Source organism: Alligator mississippiensis, chromosome 10 (genome assembly GCF_030867095.1).
Source record: "Alligator mississippiensis isolate rAllMis1 chromosome 10, rAllMis1, whole genome shotgun sequence".
NCBI classification, from domain to species: Eukaryota; Metazoa; Chordata; order Crocodylia; family Alligatoridae; genus Alligator; species Alligator mississippiensis.
In genome coordinates, this window is record NC_081833.1 from 38,619,261 (window position 1) to 38,632,207 (window position 12,947).

General features: G+C 49.2%; 1 protein-coding gene across 3 annotated transcripts; it reads left to right on the forward strand.

The window, feature by feature from the left end:
* The first annotated feature begins 50 nt into the window (after window positions 1-50).
* On the forward strand, window positions 51-8,534 carry USB1 (U6 snRNA biogenesis phosphodiesterase 1). 3 transcript variants are annotated; one of them, XM_006271699.4, is made up of 7 exons: window positions 51-287; window positions 787-941; window positions 1,884-2,067; window positions 4,076-4,129; window positions 5,066-5,171; window positions 6,361-6,444; window positions 6,825-8,534. In XM_006271699.4, exons 1-7 carry the CDS (start codon window positions 52-54, stop codon window positions 6,927-6,929), a joined length of 924 nt encoding a protein of 307 aa, XP_006271761.2. In that variant the 5' UTR covers window position 51; the 3' UTR covers window positions 6,930-8,534. The 3 variants fall into 3 exon arrangements, with proteins under 3 accessions (XP_006271761.2, XP_019352867.1, XP_019352868.1); XM_019497322.2 differs by lacking the exon at window positions 51-287 and adding an exon at window positions 364-667 and having other exon boundaries at window positions 751-941; XM_019497323.2 differs by lacking the exon at window positions 51-287 and adding an exon at window positions 365-667.
* Window positions 8,535-12,947: the final 4,413 nt, after the last annotated feature.

The window sequence follows — 12,947 nt, forward strand, 5'->3', positions numbered from 1 at the left end:
TGCCGGGCCGTGGCACAACTGCGCCTGCGCCGCCCCCAGCCGGCCGCCCGGATGCGCCTGGGGCGACATCCCCCCGGCGGCCCCGCCCCCCCGCGCGGACCGGCTCCGCTGTGCCCCAGCGCCGCCGGCCCCCGGCCCGGAACGGAACGAAGCCGCGGGGCCGCGTTCCCGCCCGGACGCCGCGGCTGCTGGAGCGCGGGCGGCGAGCCCATGAGCGGGGCGGCGCTGGTGGGCTACAGCGGCAGCAGCGGCTCCGAGGATGAGGAGTCGGGCAGCGCCCGGGCCGGGTGGGTGCCAGGCCCGGAAGCTGAGCCGAGCTGGGGGTGGGGGAGGGCGAGCTGCGCCGGGCCGAGGCCTGGGGCCGGGCCCAGAGCATCCCCCCTGGGGTCTCAGCCGGCGGCTCGGCCCTGCCAGCCTCACGCTCGCTCCTTCTGGTCACCTTTTTTTGTTCTCCTGAGCCGTGAAAAATGAGAAAGTAGCTTTTCTCTGGCGCAGACCTGGGAGCCGCCACAGCCGCGGGTTCCTCTTTGAAGCCCAGGTCTGTTGTAGAGGAATTGGGAGGCAGGCCAGGCCGCTACAGCCTCGGTGGAGAATCGCTGCTCTAAAGGCTGTGGTCGCAGGCCAGCTCGGGATGTGTTTGGAGTCCGCATGCACAGGCCATGAAAAGGTAGCTAGTGCCTGGCATGAACTTAGCCCAGGACACTTGAGAAGCTAAGAAGTGCCTCACGGCTTGCTGTATGTATTGAATAGCTCTCTTCCTCTCCCCATACCCCCATTCTCCTGCAGCCCAACAGCTCCCCGCCTTCCGGTACCAACCAGCGTGTTAAACATGTTCAAAGACCAAGAGGAGGAGGTCGTGGATGACAGCACCAAGCATGGCGGGCGTGTACGCAACTTCCCACATGTGCGGGGCAATTGGACAACATATGTCTACATGCCATGTAGGTAAATTGAGCTCTTTCTTCTCTGTTCCTAGCAATGGGTTGTTGAGAGTAGCAGAAGGGGAGAGAGGAAAGGAGAGTTCCAAGAGAGGAGCTCCCTGTCCCCAGGTTGGGCATAGTGTGGTCAGGAGCAGAGGTTGGGACTGATCCCTGGTGCATGGAAACCCATGTGTCAGCACTGGAACAAGTCTTGTAGCTGCTTTCTCTGCAAACTGACTGGCAACAGAGCCATTAGCGAGTCCCTCCCCTCCCATGACCTATACTGGCCTGGGCTCTCTATGTCCAGTGTCAGCTACTTTCTGTTGGTACAGACAGTAAATGGACTCGCCTCATGGGCAGATCTGGAATGTCCCAGTCGTAGAGAAGTTCTGTAATGACTTTCCCAGCCAGATCAGCTGCCTTCTTAGCAGTCTTAGTAGCTGTTGTGTTTACATTTTGTGACTTCTGGGCTCCTCTTTGGTTCTGACTTCAAAGATGTAATGGACATGTGGGTGAGAGAGGAGCCTGCACAAAACATGTATGTGTGTCCCATGAAATGTGTACTCTACCTGGTGTGTGACCTGGCAGTAACGGCTACTGGTGAATTCCTGGATTGGGACTTTTCTAAAATTTAGAAAAAAGATCTCTGCAAGGAGGCAGTGTGTCTGGAGGTTAGAGAGGTGAAAGGGGGATGAGGGCACCTAGCTTCTATTTCCAGTTCTGTGTGTCAGCTTTCATACATGTACATTTTGGTTAAGGATCGTTGTGACCCCCATCTTCTCATGGGTGGCATGAGGCTTCTCTTCACATTGTGATCCCAGGGCATGAGAGACTAGGAGAGTGCGGAGCACCACACTGACTGGGGCTGTTTCTGCTTTCTGCTTCACCTCCCAATAGACAAGATCATCACTTCAGAGCTGTGAAACAGGATATAGCTTGACTTCAGTGGTTCTTTCCCTGCAGATGAAGCCTCAGAGGATTTCCTGGAGTTGCTGGAGCTCCTTATTTCCCATGCTCGCACATATGCTGTGTCACTCGCCGCCATGGAGGAGTTTCACATCAGCCTCTCGCAAAACGTGGTACTGCGTTATCATTGGATAACCCCCTTTGTGCAGTCTCTCAAGGAACACCTGGCCACTGCTTACAGGTGGGACTCAGAGCCACTGGAGATGCTCTCCCTAAGTGTCTAGCATCCCTCTTCATACTCCATGTTTTCATACCTTCCCATCCAGCCATTGGTCTGCAATTCTTAATTAGTATCCAAAGCACAGTGGGGAAGAATTGTTAATCCAGTGTCTGCTCCTGAGACTGGCCACATGGGGCCAGCGTTCCCTCTAAGCTGTGCAGCATATGCGGCCACGCAGGCATGCCTGGCAGTGCAGCATGAGCGCATCTGCCCGGCCGCACACGCCACACAGCTTACAGGAAACGCTGCATGGGGCTGAACTTTCACCAGGGAATTCAGTTGAAGTTTTCCGCTGATTTCAGGATCAAGCATCACATTATGCTGGGGAGGCGGCTAGGGGCCCAGCAGTGTTACTGTGACACTTAAGTGGTCTTCAACTTGGGAGCAATGATAACAGTTTATTGGTCTGTAAATGTTTTACAACCAGTCTATGTCACTCGCTTTCAGTGTTTGCATCTGGCTTGGATGTCTCCCATGAAGTCTGTCTCATAACTTTGGTGCCTTTTTTACCATCTAAAATTCAGGAGTGAACAGGGGAATGGAAACGTAGGAAGAGAATGGGTTGATTCAACCCCAGGAAGGGTTCTGTTGAAACTGATGCACCCTGGTAAGAGCAGACCTTTGGCTGCATCCTTGCTGAGGAAGAGAGAAGCCCTACTATTTCAGGCAGGCACGGGCAAAATACAGCCCACAGACCAAATTCAGCCCAACATATGTTTGTATCCAGCCCACGGGTGGGTGGCCACAAAGTCATGGGATCTGGCCCACAGGGAGCCAATATCTCTGGCTTCTGTGTCATGCCAGGTGTGTAGGCACATCCCGGCCCCATCCACAGCTTACACTAGCTCCTGCCCTGGGTGCCAGAAGCAGCACTGGGCACGTGTTTGTATTGGCTGTGAATGCAGCCAGCAGATTCTCACTGGGAATTGGGGCCCAGGACTGCAGCTAATGTTGCAGAACTGTATGGATGTCCCAGTCCCCCAGCAGGAGCCTGCTGCCTGTATTCACAGCTGATGCTGGCACCCACATAGTGCTGCTTCAGGTACGTGGGCCAGAAGCTGATATAAGCTATGGGGATGTGCTGAGGTAAGGAATGGTTGGGGGTTGGGGAGTGGAGGGGGAAACAGATGGAGAGAGGCAGCCCTGCCCACCCCCTGCCCATGATGAGTGGCTGTGGCTGATGCTGGGCACTGGGAAAAAGTGGGACCTGGTGGCAGGTGCACTTGCCACTGCTGGAGGGGGGGCCCTACTGGCTGCAGCTGCCTAGAGCCTATGCTGGGGCTGGCCTGCAGCTCCTCCGTGTTGCTACCCCACGGGCACAGGGTGGCCCAGAGGTGGCACTAGTGGCAGGGGGGAAGAGCCACGGGGCAGCCCCAATGCAAGCTCCAGGCAGCTGCAGCCTGAAGGGCCCCAGCACTGGTCGTCACCGCTCATCATGGGTAGTGGGTGGGCAGGGCTGCCTCTCTCTGTCTTCTTTTCCCCCTCTTCTTCCCCCTCCCACCCTAACAATGCTGCACCTACAGCATTTCCCTGCAGCTTATATCTGCTTCCAGCCTGCATGCTGGAAGCAGTGCCAGGCAGGTGCTGGCATCAGCTGTGGACACAGCTGGCAGGTTCCTACTGGGAATCTAGACATCTCCCCAAGCACCTTCTCAGGGTAGAAGGGTGGCTGAGAGGCAGTGCTGATGGTAACGGGGCCCTGGCTGAACTGTCCCTACTGAAGTTGCTGCCCATGCCCACACTACCTCCCTGCCTGCCCTCAGACCCATCCCACATAGGGAGGTTTGGTGAGCTGTTGCACAGGGTGTGGGAGTGTTGACCCAGCCTACGACAGCTCCCTAAAATTCCCTGTGTGGGCCCAAATAATTGCCCACCCCTGATTTAAGATTAGGCACCTCCTCGCTTGGCTGTCAGTTCTCTCTCCTACTTTGTTCATTTCCCAGCTGAATTAATTTTTGTCTCTGTTCAGGTTCTTCTGTACAGTTGACCAGGTGAAGGTTTACACCAACCAGAACAAAACCAGGTAGGTGAGTAGCACAGCAACCCTGTCTCTTAGAACACCGGAGAGAAAGAGGGAGATGGTACCAGGAGGATGAGTGGGGACTAGCTCACACACACAACTTCATGTACTGCCCACCCTCCAATTGGAACAATCAGTGCAGGCTGGATGTGGCTTTGCCCCAGCTTCCTGTTACCCTGTGTTTTCATAAGCCCCCCTCTCCTCAGGGATGGCCCAGTATGGGTTAATTTTCATCTTGGGCTACAGCATTGGCAGCTTGCAGTATAGTGACAAATCCAATTATGTGATTAGGCTAGCTCAAGACAGCTCAGTGAGCAGGTCCCTTTCCCTGGTGGCTGTGCTCTGTGCTGAAGGATCTCAGCTTCATTAAAAGAAAAGAATTGACTTATGCCTGTAGAAAATGTTACCATAGTATAACCAGTGTAGTGGCATCTGCATGAGTCTGCATATGGCATGAAACAGTCCAAACAAAGGCAAGAGCCAGCTTCTTACCCAACTCACAACTTTTGTACCAATCTCCTCCTCACATGGTAATCTCCCACCTGACACCATGTTAAATGGTTTACCGAAGTCCAGCTGGATTAAATCTACCACGTGTCTTTTGTCTAGAGACATCAGTTTTTATCACAGAAAGCAGTTGGATTAGTATGATGTGATTTACCTTTTGGTAAAACAGGGCTGTACTTTATGCCATTTCCCTTTTACCTCAAGACATTTTTCTTTCTTGCAAAGCTTCAGAAGAAATTCTGAATGCTATAGAGGTCAGATGAATGGGTCAGTAGTTGCCAAGATTGATTTCCTCTTTTCTTAGGTACTGAGGATGGGGATTTGGTTGCTATTAGCTCCCTCCCAAATTCAATAGAGGTGCTCAGATGGAGTATTTGTGGAAGGCTCCCAAGAGGCCCTTGCTACCTTCAGTCTCTTTCCCTGTCTGCTCAGGACCTTTGTAGGCTTGGAGGTCTCTTCTGGGCATCCTCAGCTGTTGGAGCTGGTCTCAGGGGTGGACAGAGTTATGGAGGAGTTTGATCTCCCAACGTTCTACAAGGTAACTGGCTCTCCAGTGTCTTCTCCCTCTTCACCTCAGGTCAAAGCCAGAACTCTTAGCTGACCCCAGCTTTAGTGTTGGAGGGTAGCAACTCTATGAAGGACTTAAATTTCCAAATCCCAAATAAAAGAGAAAGAAAAGGCATAATCTAGTGTCCGTTCAAATACTTGCCATGTCTTCTCTCCACTTCTTTAACTAGGGAACCTGGTTTTCTGCTCCCTTGTCATTCTTATGTCCTGTTTTTCCCATTGGTTACCACCCCCCAGTCATTAATTACTGCCTGCAGCAGCATTAAGAGTTCAAGGTCCAGCAGTCCTGAGTGAGGCCTTTGCTGGCAGTTAGTGACTGAGTGTATTGAAGGTCTGAAGTCACTGATTACCAACAATAATCAAATTGGAGATGATTATTGCTGTGTGAAAGCAGAGCTTGCACAGACCTTTCTGGATTACATCCAGCCCAGACCAGCAGTGCTTTAAAGCAGTACCATATAGTAGCCTGTCTGTGAAATGTGTGCCCTTAGTCTGAGTCCAGGACTTAAGGCAGGAGTAAGCATCATACAAATCACCCCAAAACAGATGGTAGCAGAGAAGGCAATGGTTGCTGTTGAATGGGTGAGAGAGTCCTACCCTGCTTAGGTTTTAGGCACACTGACAGGGCAGTGTGAAGGAAGTGGCACTGCTGGTGCCCATCTTGGGGACAGTACCCTGAGTAGTCATTGGCATGAAATTCACCTGTTGTGTATTTTAAAGAAAATCAAATCTCTTTCTGAGCAGAGTAGGGCACTCGCTTCTGTCTTAGAAGTGTGATACATGCCCAGAGTGGTTGTATCCAGCCCACTCTGTCTTCAGGAGAAGCCCATATCCCTGTAGAGAGTCTCTCTCCACATGCTAAGAAACCACCTTGCATTGCTGAAAGAAGCTAGGGAAAGAGCCCTTTGCTACTGATGTCAGAGGAAGATTGGAGCAGGGCGGCTGGGAGTCAGGCTTTGATTTCTGATGTCATATCTAATGCTGATTTGCATTAGGTCTCTGCTATAAAGTCACAATAATAATGTACGATAATACTTCTCAGCATGAGGCTCTACTTATTTTTGCAAAGGGTTCAGAGGTCCTGCGCAGTGCAGCAGGTCTCAGACTTTACAGCCCCCATGTAATTCCTTTGCTATTCATTATGCCTCATTTCCATACAGAACCCCTCATTCCATATCAGCCTGGCTTGGTGTGTCGGAGACCTGACTGACAAGTTGGAAGGGCAGTGTCTCCAGAAGCTTCAGGTAACTGCTCATTCCAGCATCTTTTGAGGTGAAAGTAATGCAAATGATACCCAGCCAGATCTCCCAGGGTGTGTGAGGATGGAGAGATGCAGGTAACATCCCAGCTGTGTCACTTCAGTGAGCAAATCTTAAACCTTACACAGTGAATTGCCTTGGAGGGAAGAGTCTCTTCAGGTGGGGTATAACTGTCCTTCCTCAGCATGTGTTCCCCTTGAGCCGTATGGACACTAAAGCTGTCCAGCCACTAATGCTGCCTTATCTTTGCATCTCTAAATTACATAAACCATGGTCTTTGTGCTTTGGAGGCCTGACTTGAATCTCTGGCAGCCTAGTGGCCTTGCACACACTGACCCTTCCCTTCCACCGATTGTATTTTGCAGGAGATTGTGGATGGGTTTGAGGACTCTGCATTCCTACTACGAATCCAGTGGGAGCAAATCCGCTGCAAATCCGGGAACAAGTTGTTCTCCTTTCCCTTGAGGTAGGGAGCAGGAAAACCACATATTCCAGCTGCCCCAATGCCTGGGCTCTGCTCCTGAGACAAGAAATCAGTGCTGCACTGTGCAACTGGACAATTTGAAGATTCACATGTATCCTGAGTTGCTGATCTCAGCTCATCATCCCAATGGAGTTTGGAAGCTCAAGCCAGGCTGCTTTTAGTTTAAGTTGCTGGCCCAGAATGTGGATATTTGCACTATGATTCCTCACAGTTGCTGTTAGCTTGGGGTGTTGTTCATGAGCACAGGTAGTTTAGGTTTTCCTATAGTTGTCAGTTATGCTGTGGGGATTTTTAAGCCCTGTTTATCTTCTGGGGAACTGAAAATGTTTGTGGGAGGGCATTTGCTAAAAAGAAGAATGTAGGGCACTACATTGCTAAGGGGATATAGAGCATAGTTGCTGTACTGAGCTTGGAGCTTTTAACAGCAAGATGAGGGTTGCTGAGTTTTATCATTCCCATGACAGACGGTCACAGCACCTCTCTGCATGTAGCTGATTGGAACAGGTTCCCTTATAAAGCTTTATTTTTTTTCTACTGTCAATGCTGTAGTTGCTATATGGATGCAATTCAGCATCTAATCCTCATTCCAAATTGATGTGGAATTAGAGCTGGCAAAGATATGGAAGTTCCATGACTCAGTGCTAGTCAGTGAGACTCCAGGATGGAATTAATAGGAAGTGTTCAGTTTAAACTGATCCACAGATTCTCTGAAGGGTGAGGAAAGGCAAAGGTACAGATTTCAAATATTTTCCCTGGGAGCTCTCTCTAATATGAATCCTACTGTTATACTGTAAAGTGTCCAAAAGAGGGCAATGTTGGCTTTCACTACCAATCCTTTACAGCAGGGAACTGCAGATAGTAGAATGTGGTAGCCCTTTGATCATCCTGGAGTCTAGTGAGCTTGCTGCTGTTTAGTTCCATTTGGGTGCACCAAAAACATTGGTCTCCGTGGCTAATGTCAACTTTCAGCTACACTGTTTGTCTTCAAATTAGGAAAACAATTTTTTTTTTGTAACAACAATTCTGGATTCTCATCTGAGCCTCAGTCACTGGGAAATCCCCTGCAGGCAATATATTTGTTTTGAGATGATGGGCTTTTGCCTCCCAGGTATTGTGGATGGAGGTTGGTATGCTGTCCAGTATCTTTTGCTTTGCGTTTGTCTATTAAAAGAACCAGAGAGGCTAGTTTCTTAGCATTGGCACCTGCCTTTTCGATGGTGTAAAGCTGTTTTCTCAGTGCATTATAGGCAGCTAGAGCCTGATTTTTTTTCAGTTCTCAGCTCCTGCAGCTCCCATTGGCCTCCAGAAACCCTCCCTAGTCCTTCTCTCCAGCATGACATCAGCTGGAGGATGAAGTCACTGGTCAAAGCATAAAGACCAGAGGCACTGAGCCTGTCAGAGGGGCTTTAGCACCCTTTAAAATATCTGTGTTTGGATGCCCTTTGTTTTATGAGCTTTATATGTACCGCATATCATTTTAAAACTGTAATTGGATCCCTAGGGGGAGACGAGGGATGGCAGATGGAAGAAAATGTTTAAAAGTTTGTAGTAAAAAAAAAAAAATCTAAAAATAAATAACTTTCTACTTCTGCTTCCTGTCCTTGTGACTGATTTTTTAAAATAGACACTGGAGTCTGTCTGTCTGAGCACTCCTTTTCCTTAAGACAGTCACCTGGCTGTCTCAGCAGCTCAGCGCTGGCTGGAGTCGCTGCTTCCCCCTAGAACAGACAAGGTCCCTTATGATTCAAGGGCAAATCCTAAGCCTATCGAAATCTCTGAGTTTTGACTTCAGTGGGGCTGAGATTTTGCAGCCAGTGTGCAGTTATAGCAGCTGCCTTCATTGGAAGATACTTGAGCTTTTTTCTTTTCTAAATGCTCTGCCAGATACCTGGATCACTTTACCATCTGTTCCCAAACACCACTCTCTCTGTTCATGGATATTAAAAATGTCTACGTATCCCTTCCCTTATAAATAATGTAATAATTGTATTTTTTTAAATCTTGGTTAATTGAGCTGTTTTTCCATTTTTAGCATGGTGTAACCAGCCATCATGATTTGTATCAAGCTTGTCTCCTGCAGTTACAACCCATACACATGGTGTGCTGTGACTTACACCATGATATGGAATTTCATTGTTAATGCTGTATGTTTTCATAACCACAGGTTCCCTGATACAGTGACCCTGGGAGGGAAGGAGGCTGCATCCAGATGCACTCAGCTGTAACTGCTGTGGGTGTGGGTGGTACTTTGTCCATTTCAGCAGCCGATCCTATGAGGATCTTAAGAGTGCTTTATAAGATCCCCTTGCCGCTGCACACATTGGTAACCATAGCCATAAATTTACACCTAGAGAAACTAAGGCTTTTGAGTGAGTGATTTCAACAAGGTTTCCCAATGAGTCAGTTGCTGAACTGGAAGTTCTACCCCAATGGCCAGTCCTTATCTGTATTTCCATAAGCCTGCTTTCCCCCTGATGACACAAGCCCCAGTTGGGGAGTGGGTGGCATTTTGTCTCTGAATTTGAATGAAAGTCATTTTTAAAAGTATCTTGGGCTATTTTACATGTTTCACTTCTATAGATTTCCAGTGAAGCTCAGTCACCTAAAAAAATGTGCTTCTGCTTTGTGTCCATAAGCAGAAGGGTAATGCTCGCTCAGTAACCATGGCAGCTAACAGTGTTGTTTCCCTGGTCAGAAGACTAAGTTGGCACATAGTACCTTTGCATTGCTGCATTTTGCAGTTCAGCCAGAACTCCCTGTCCATGCCTGTGTAACTAAATTGGCTAGTCCTCTATCCTCCCAGTACCCTGTGGAATAGGACATCCCAAAGTGCATTGCCCACTGTGTTGCTGGGGCTTGCCTGCATGTATATCTCTTTGGCACTCTCATCTCTGCTAATGGGTCACTATAGGATAGTTGCCTGTATTTCTCAGAATGCAGGAATCCAGATACACTTAAGCAATGTAGTAGGTGCCTGGGGAGCACGCTTGGCACAAGGTTGTTTTTGGGGGAAAAAAGCCTTCTCTTCTCCATGGTGAACTCTGTTTGTACCAGCTGGGTCAGATCGTGGCTGCAAACATACATCTGCTCTTGCAGTGTAGATGAAGCATTAGGAACCACAATGAGGGAGCTAAGCCACTGTTGTGGGGTTGGAGGGAGATAAGGTCATCTGCCTTAGGGTAGTGGGGGCCAACTTTTTGGCAGGCATGCTAGAGATTAGCCGCTGCTCTCCCCAAGTGCCACTCTAATCCCCTTCCCCTGCCCAACCTATTGCTCTGGTTTCTGCTCTCTGCCCTGTGCTCCCTCCCCAGTCATTGTTTGTCTTCCTGCTCCCTACCCTGATCTCCCTGTTGCTCTGCTTTCTGCTCCCTGTCCTATCTGCTGCTGTGTTGCCTACTCCCTCCCTGATGTGCCATGTACAGAGTTTATATATGCCGCTTGTGGCACATGTGCTCCAAGTTGGCCACCCCTGGCTTAGGAGATGCTAAAGTTCTGTGTCCTGATTGCCTCTGTGCTCAAGCAGCACTTCTCTCACCATCATTTGTGCAGGGGTCTTTCCAAATACTTGTGTGTTTGTGCAGTTTCCTGCCCCCCTGCAGGAATGAGGGAGTTTCTTCCTCCTCTGCTTATCCTTTTCCATTTGACAAACTCAGATTGCCTTCCCTACCAGCAACTAGAGCATGAAGGGACTGCAAACCTTGCACTCTCCTTTCTTTCCTTGACTGTGCTGACATCCCTAAGGCTCTGCTGTAGCTAGACACAGAGCTGTTTAGTCTCAGGAAGTGTCTTTCTGCAGCCAGCAGGGGGAAGACTCACCACTGCTCCAGGGCTGACCACTTTGCCCCTGAGCATCTGAGGTCCACAGAATTAACTGGCCTTTCAGCCAAAGGATCTCAAAGGTGAGATGGAGACATGCCCTTTATGGGTGTTCTTCAAGCTCCCAGTCAAATAGAGTTAATGCTATTGAAAGTAGTGCAGATGTTCTGGATTTACGCTAGGGTTGCTGAGCAGAGCCCAGCATTGGGTGCACAAGGTGCATATAATTGCAGGTTTAGGCTGTTGGCTTGGTACTTTCAGAGCATTCTACTGGAAGGATCACTTCCTTAAATGGCTCAGTGTATCTTATTTCCCCATTCTGCTGACAATATGTGAGTCTGGCATGCAGGAAGACAAGGCCCTTCATCCAGAATTTGAGGGCACTCCATTCCTTCTCTTGCCATATGCACCTTCCCCCACTTAGGCTATGTCAGCATTTAATGAAGTATAATGGGGCCCCAGCAGCTCCCTGGGAAGGAAGAGATGGTTCTCTCTGCTGTTGGAGTGGATCATTCAGCTACTTGGGACCGAGTCCTGCCAAGGTTTACAGAACCTTGCTACAGCCACATGTCTTATACAAAGGCATCATCCAGGTACTGATGGAACTGCCCATGCTGTGTTTACCTGAAAGGTCCACCATGCACTAAGTCAGATACTCATAGTGGCTGTAACCTCACCATGTTCTTCAGGAACTGAGCTCTGAGTGCATTTGGATGAAAAATCACAGCACCTTCACCCCTTGAATTGGCCTTAGGTAGGATAGCTTAGGGGTAGGGGTACACCTGGAATGTGTTTGGCCCCCAGGGAGCATTTCCTGGGAGTGAATAGTCTCACAGGCTGAGATGGCACAGCAACAGTTCAGTGCTATGTATAAGCAACATCGATGTGTTGTGAGGCATAGTCAGCGTCTTGTGACTTGGGCTTCCAAATCTCAGCTTTCATTTATATTCACAGCATCAGGCACTGCCCTAGCCCCACCCCATCTGCTGTCTAGTGTGGGCCCTGCCCTAAGCAGAGTTTCTGAGACCTGAAAAAGCAGAAAGAGCCATGGGTTCCAGAAAGGCCCTTGGGACTTGTGTTGTCAGTCTCGATGCCACATGATTTCTGCTCTTGGATCATAACTGAAATTCCTCTTCCCCTAAGTGCATTGTCAGATGCCCCTCTGCTCAGGAACAGTGTGCTTTTCAAATATACCTTTGGTATTTCCACACTGAAAGTCAAACACACCAGAGGCTGTTCTTGGAGAGGGGACAAAGTCCAGACAGTAGTTTGTACTGGACAAGCCAGGTGTATTACATATGGGAAAACAGCATCTGAAAAAAATCTCTTAAAGCTAGAAAGGCAGACAAGGTTCTTTCCTTGCTACAACCTACACCCCTTAAAGCTAGAAAGCCCTTTTTTTCAGTTCTGCCTTACCTCATGCAGCCAGGTACATTTCAGTACCTGAATATAATTGTTCCAACCTTTTCAAGAAAAGGTGTATTTAAGAGACAGCACGTTGGGTGACACATTTTAGCTTATGCTGGACACTTCTGCATCAAACCACAACTGCTTTGCAGCCCTGTTCACAAAAGTGACTGCTGCTTTCTTTATATGTTAATTTTTAGGTGCCCAGTTTGAGACACTGCCAGAGGGAGTGAACATTTACACTCCAGCTGCCTTCACCTGGATCCTTGGAGGCTCAGCACCTCTGAAAATCAAGCCCCAGATCTCTCAGATCAACTGAGCTTGCTAGAATCAGCAGCCAGTGTTTAATTGTTTTGACCAGAGCTTTCACTGGTCATATCTGGTTTCACCTGTTCCTCCACAGCACTGAAGTCTCTGTGCTGTCTGTGTGCACATGGGGCTCTCTCTACCTGACTTGTCACGAGGGTGCACATGTTAGCAGTGTGCGTGTGTGCACCACTGGCAGGGAACAGAGCAATCACTGATCTCTTCACAGTCAAGGGAAAATTCCAAGCTCCTCCTCTCGAGGCAGCTTCAGAGGGGCGGGATGTCTTTATTATGTTTGTGAGAAACTCAGAGGCAAGGCGGAAGGGATCTGTATTAGACTATGGGTTCCCTGTGCAGCTGCCTGCCAATAAAGCCTCAGTGAATGGGGTGTGTGGTGGTGCCAGGTGTAACTAGGGGGCTGAGGGTGGGAGCATGATGGGTGTGTGTGATGTGTGTGCTGGTGTGTCAGGTGTGT